The 6,000-nt window shown below is 60.7% G+C and overlaps 1 protein-coding gene across 1 annotated transcript; it reads right to left on the bottom strand.

The window, feature by feature from the left end:
- Positions 1 to 1,018: 1,018 nt before the first annotated feature.
- FOXF1 (forkhead box F1) lies at positions 1,019 to 5,862 on the bottom strand. The gene is made up of 2 exons (XM_023637446.2): positions 3,941 to 5,862; positions 1,019 to 2,476 (listed from the first exon to the last, which is right to left on the bottom strand). The coding sequence occupies exons 1-2, from the start codon at positions 5,073 to 5,075 to the stop codon at positions 2,316 to 2,318; spliced, it is 1,296 nt and encodes a 431-aa protein (XP_023493214.1). The 5' UTR covers positions 5,076 to 5,862; the 3' UTR covers positions 1,019 to 2,315.
- Positions 5,863 to 6,000: the final 138 nt, after the last annotated feature.

The raw sequence follows: 6,000 nt of genomic DNA, 5'->3' as shown, positions 1-6,000 counted from the left end.
CTTCGTCCCGCCCGAGACCCAGAGGGGCGAGTCACCGGCCTTTCTATCCCCACTCCGTTTTATGGACAGCTGTTAGCTAGGGACATTAATTGCCTGGGCGAGTTTATTGATAATTTTGATGTTACAGAGCACCGGAGAGATTGCCCTCACGTCCAAAATGTCAAATTTGAGAAGAACCAGGTTCAGAGACTCAGGACCCCACGACGCGGAGAAACTGCGGTGGGTCTCGAACCGCCGCGTCAACAAAGTGACTTCACTGTTTGTTTTCCTGGGTAGCCGGGAATTGGAATAGAAAGAGGGTGGCCAGGAGGCGACACAGGCTTAAAAAAATGTTTCCTCCCCTAATGATTTTGGGGGGAATGTTACCTGATTGGAAAAATTTCCCATCACCCTGCTCTCCCATCGGAGGCCCTTTTCTCGCTCAAATTGTAGTCTCCTCTCCAGCGGGGGAAACCACACATCGAGCACCAACAAAACAAAACAGAACACCACAAAACTTAAAGTCCTTTCATCATTTATAAAAGATAGAACATGGGAACGTAAAGTCTGAAACAAAGTAAAACGCTCGTTGGTCTTGGAGTGGCAAAAAAGGTAAAAAATATAATTTGTATATATTTATATATATTTTTTTACATAGATACGGTTTTCCCTGCGGGAAGGAGGACTACAGTTTTTCTTTAAACGTTTGATTATTTCTTTAAAACGAGCAATGACATTCAGAGGGATGGAGGGCTTTTCTTAAAAAACAGAAGCCAAGAAAAATTGTTACTCTTATCCACATTTCACTTCAATGTGAAATGAAGAGTGAAAAGAGGAGCGTTAGCCAACAAATAAAAAAGAAAAAGAAAAAAAAGTATTAAGAATCACCCATATTTTAAATACCAAAAAAAGAAAAAAGTCCGGAGGTCCCAGGCGGTTTCTGTCTACACTTTGGAGTTTGGAAGATATTGGGCAAACCCAGTCCCCATCAGATGCTCATGCGATTTTATTTCTAGTTGATACAATGTTAAAGGCCAGATACAAATGTTATACATTTTTATTTTTGTTCTTTTTTTTTTAGGAAAAAATACACAAAGGCAAAACATCCTCAAATTGTCATTTTATACAGTGCAGAAGGAAATTTAAAATACGTGTCACAAACGCTGCACCCCAGCAGCCAAAATACTAAAAAAAGGGGGGGGTAGTCCTTCATTTTATATATATATTTATATAAAACATATGGAAATTTGTTTTTACACAGATCGGACTTTGTTTCAAATTTACAATGGATATCTAAAAAAAAAATTCTACTCGGCAAATATTGCCAACAAAGTTACACCATTAATACTGATAAACGGAGGAGCCTATGCGGTGTTTCGATTATTAGGGAAAGAAAGTAGAATAAATAACAGGATGAGCCTTGCTAGAGTTTTAAAAGTGCCTTAACCTTCCTGCTCCCGCGACGCTGACTCCACGCGCCGGGCCTGCCCAGTCCCCGCGGCGGGCGCCCTGCTCGCCTCGCTCTCGCCCCGGAAGGTTTACAGTAGAGATGGGGAGGCAGCCGGGGTTCCGGAGGAATAACCCACCAAGAAAGTCCAAAGAAAATTCGAAACAAAACCAGAAAGACTGAAGAGAAGGCAGGAGAGGAAGGCGGAGGGGGACGGCAGAGGCCCGAGGGCCGCCCGCTTCTGGGCTCCTTCTGGTTTCTTTTTTAAGACGAACAGTGGCTTCAGAAATGCAAGTTGTTTGCACAAAGATCCACCTGTGGTCACGGAGGACTTCTGAGGTGGGGGGGGAGCGAGGTGTCTCGTGCCCCCCCTTCCCTGCAAAGACGGCTCTAAAAGGAGACTTGCGCGTTCCAAGACATTCTTTCCAAAAAAAAATTAAAAATAAAAAGATAAATACTCAACCAAAAAATAAAGTATTTGATAATGACGGTCTCACATGCTTGCCTTTTTCCTATAAACCTCCCCACTTTGGCCTTCGGTGGGGAGGGGGAGAGACCGCAGCAGAATCTTGTGTAGATGGTGAGGGTTTCCCCAATGCAGCACCTTCTCGGTCGGTTTCAATTGGATCAAAAATAGATATTTATTTACCAACAGCTGCAGTCAGATCAGGCCCCGCCGCCACCATTTTTTGAATTTTTGAGGGCGTGGGGGAGGAGGTGCCGACCACCGCGCTGGGTCTTTGCCTTGGGGACCGCTTTCCGAATAATCCGGTTGGGGAGGGGTCAAACCCTTTTCTTCTGCCGACGGTTATACCTCGAGAATAAAGCAGTTTCTGGCGATGGGTCCGAGGTCCCTGCGCGGGCGCCCGAGCCGGGAACGCCCGCGGCCTCACATCACGCAGGGCTTGATGTCTTGGTAGGTGACCTGCTGGTGGTAGTAGGAGCCGCCGCCAGCCGAGTGCATGGACGAGGACGCCATGGTGTTGAAAGAGAAGACGAACTCCTTTCGGTCACACATGCTGGGCGACTGAGAGTGATACCGCGGGATGCCTGCAAGGCGAGGCGACAAGAGGGGTGGGGGAGTCAAGAGTTAGCGTCTGGGGCCAGATTCAAGGCGGCGAAGCGGCGCGGCCGGCGGGGCGCACGGGCAGCCCAGCCCCGCTGGGGCGCAGGGCCCGGGCGCCCGCCCTCCCGCCGTGCCCGGCCCTGGGTCGGGACCAGGCAGCCCCGGGGCTCGGCCCTCGCCTGTGCGCCCCAAGGAACGGACGGCTCCGGGACACCAGTGACGATCCCTGCTCCCCAGAGCACCCGCTGCCTCAGCCTCTCTCGCCTGGGACACCCACCCGGCCCTGGGGGCTTCCGGAGGCTGCAGGGGAAGCGATGAGGGGCCAAAGCGGACCGGCAGACGCCAGCGAGGGCTCCGGCGGCCTCCCCCCCAAAGGCAGCCCGGCCTGCACCCGGCCGCCAGGCAGCCGCCTCCCAGCTCCAAAGGCTGCGGAGGCCCCGGTGCAGCCGAGGCCGTGCCCGGAGCAGGGAAGCGGCGGGACCGTCCAGGATGAGGGCGGCCTCCAGGAGGACAGGGCAGATGGAGGCCAGGAGTTTGAAGCAGCCCCAGCAGGGCGACCCCTGAGGAGAGGCAGCCCTCGGCCTCCAGCCTGGCTCCTGCCTCCCGCAGGCTGCTGACAGCTGCCCGCGACAGGCCCTGCTTAGCTCCCCGCACGCTCTTTCCAGAACTAGGCCCCGAGGGCTGCTGGCGGGTGCTGAGATGGAGAGCTCAGGAGCCGAGATGGTCGTGAATCTTCTTTCTCAGAGGATGGGGTGGGACCCGGGGACCCGAAAACCTGGATCCTGAGAAACAAAGAGTCTGTGGGGCCTGCCACTCAGAGCCTCCTCTGGGCCTGGCCACGGCACCCCTCTTCCCGTCTCCACAAAGTGTCCCTGACTCCAGGCTGGCACAGCCAGACCTGGTCCCCTGAAAGGCCGGCGTGGGGGTCCAAGTGCTGGGCCAGGCGGCCTTGGGCCTAACTCAGCCGCCCTGCCCAGGCCGGAGCAGAGGTGGCGCTCCTGGCAGCTTTCTGGGTGACCTCCCTAGGAGGGTGAGCCAGCTGGCCCGGGCTGGGGTCCCAGCTCCATCCTGGGGACTTGTTGAGGCGTGAGGGGGCTAAGGAACTGGAAGGGATGTAGAATATTGCGGTTGGAGACATTTTGGGGAGAATGAGGCCTACCTGGCCAGGCTCTGGGCCGCCCGCAGCCGGCAGTTGAAACAGAAAAAGAGAAATAAGGAGACTTTGGCCCAGACTGGGGGCCCCAAGCTGCATTCACCCCTCAAAGGGGGTGAGGTGGGGCAGAGGGACAACCTGGAGCGCAGATGCCTGCCCAGAGCGTTGGCGTTGGCACCCAACAGAAGTGGTGCCGGCTGTTGCCCAGGGCGGTCAGGGCTTGGGCGTCTGGGGTTGCCAGAGTGCTCACAGATGTCCCGTCCCCCAGGGGCTGGGACAGAGGCTCCCCACTCACCTTGCAGCTCAGCTGGGGCGTTGTGGCTGTTCTGGTGCAGATACGGCTGGTCCAGGGAGTGCGTGGAGAGGCTGCCGGACAGGGGGTTAGCCGCGGGGTTGCAAGGGGACAGGGGCTGCTGCTTGATGTAGGAGGCGCCGCTGTTGAGCGCCGCCGCCGAGGCCGAGGGCGGCCAGGCGGCCGGGGAGCCCGAGTAGACGGCGTGCGGCTCCATGACCCCTCCGGCGGCGGCGGGCAGCAGCGGGGAGGCGGGAACCGAGCTGTCGTGGTGCGGATACTCGCCGGCCGCCGCGCCGCCGCAGCTGCCCATGTACGAGTGGCCACCGTTGGCGGGCAGGTGGGGCACCGAGTGGCTGGGCAAAGCCATGCCGTCCACGTTGCCCGGCAAGTGGCCGTTCATCATGCCCAGGCCGCCCTCGAGCGCCAGGCTGTTGGGCGGGCAGGAGAGGCCGCCGGCCGAGCTCTGGAAGCCGTAGGTGTCGGGGAGGTGGTTGAAGCCCAGCCCGTTCATCATGGTGTACATGGGCTTGAGCGCCTGGCATTTCCTTCGGAAGCCGCGCGGCCGCCGCCGAAAGGAGCCCTCCTCGAACATGAACTCGCTGGCCGGGTCGATGGTCCAGTAGTGGCCCTTGCCCGGCCGCCCGAGGCCCTTGGGCAGCTTGATGAAGCACTCGTTGAGCGAGAGGTTGTGGCGCACCGAGTTCTTCCAGCCCTGGTAGGAGCCGCGGAAGAAGGGGAAGCGGCTCTGCAGGAACTGGTAGATCTCGCTGAGCGTCAGGCGCTTGGTGGGCGAGCTCTGGATGGCCATGACGATGAGCGCGATGTACGAGTAGGGCGGCTTCTCGGGGCGCCGGATGCCGGCGTTCGTCTTCTTGGCCTTGGACGGGCCGGACGACGCGGGGTCCATGGCCGCGCCGCCTCCCCCGCCGCCGCCAACGCCGCCGCCGTGCGGTGGCTGCTGCTTCTCGGGCGCCGAAGACATCGGGTGGCTGCTGCCGCCGCCGCCGCTGCCGCCGCTGCTCTGCGCCGCGGACGAGCCGGGAGGAGGAGGAGGAGGAGGAAGAGGAGGAGGAGGGGGAGGAGGGCGAGGGGGAGGGGGCTGCGCGCGCGGGGCTGGCTGCACCTCTGCCGTCATCGGCGGCCACTTCTCCCGAGCGAGCCTCGGCGCGCCCTCCCCCGCCCGCGCGTCCTCCTCGAGGAGCTGCTGGATCCGCCGGCGGTTGGCGCAGAGTCCCCCTCTCTCCAGCTCCCTCCTCCCCCACCTCTCTCTCCTCCCTCTTTCCCTCTCGCCCTCCCACAAGGGAAGGAGCCGAGCGGAGGCTGAGAGCAGCGCCTTGGCAGCCCGGGCGGAGGCCGCGAGGAAGCCCCCCCACCGGTTTCTTGGGGGAGGCACCACCTCCAGGGCCTGCGGCCGTGCGCCCCCGCGGGGAGCAGCGCTAGGTCCCCGCCACCCGCGGCGCTCGGCTCTACGACTCCAGCCGGGGCCGCCCTCTCTGCATCTCTTCTCGGCAGCGTCTCGCGGGCCGGCGTAAGACCCTCCAGGAGTTCCCTCCCCTCCCTGCCCCCCTCCGGCCCCCGCGTTGGTGGGCGCTTAAAGGGCCCCCACCCTCGCCGCCCAGCGACCGCCTGCAGAACCCGCCCCGCCTCCACCAACCTGGCGAGCAAGTGTTAAAGCGCCCTCGGCCCGCGGTTCAGCCCCGCTGCGCGCAGGCCCCCGCCTTCCCTGCTCGGGCGGCGCGGAGGGAAACGCACCCCGGGTCCCTGGCCTTCCCCGACACATACAGCCCGGTGGCAAATCGCAACTGCGGCGGCGGCGGCGGCGGCCTCCGGGTCCTGGCCATCGCGGGCACAGCCAACTCGGCTACGGGTCCCCGCGGCCAGCGGGCGTGTGTTCCCGCGAGGGACCGCCTACCCATTCTCCCCGCCCCGGGAAGGACTGCGCCGCGCCCGGGACTTTTCGGACTCGCCCAGCAGCGCGCGAGCAGGCGGGCGGCCGCCGGAGCCGAGCGCGGGCGGAAAACGAAAGCGCTGGGCGGGTCGCTGCCGCTTTGTCTCCAGCG

The sequence above is a fragment of the Equus caballus genome, chromosome 3 (assembly GCF_041296265.1).
Source record: "Equus caballus isolate H_3958 breed thoroughbred chromosome 3, TB-T2T, whole genome shotgun sequence".
NCBI lineage: Eukaryota > Metazoa > Chordata > Mammalia > Perissodactyla > Equidae > Equus > Equus caballus.
The sequence above is the reverse complement of the archived record's forward strand: the minus strand, read 5'-3'. Positions and strand labels throughout refer to the sequence as shown.

Bases quoted from the DNA above. Each gene is read 5' to 3' on its own strand.
- FOXF1 (XM_023637446.2), bottom strand. From the start codon at position 5,075: ATGACGGCAGAGGTGCAGCCAGCCCCGCGCGCGCAGCCCCCTCCCCCT. The intron at 2,477-3,940 runs GTGAGTGGGGAG...CTCGCCTTGCAG, and splicing joins CGCCCCAGCTGAGCTGCAAG to GCATCCCGCGGTATCACTCT.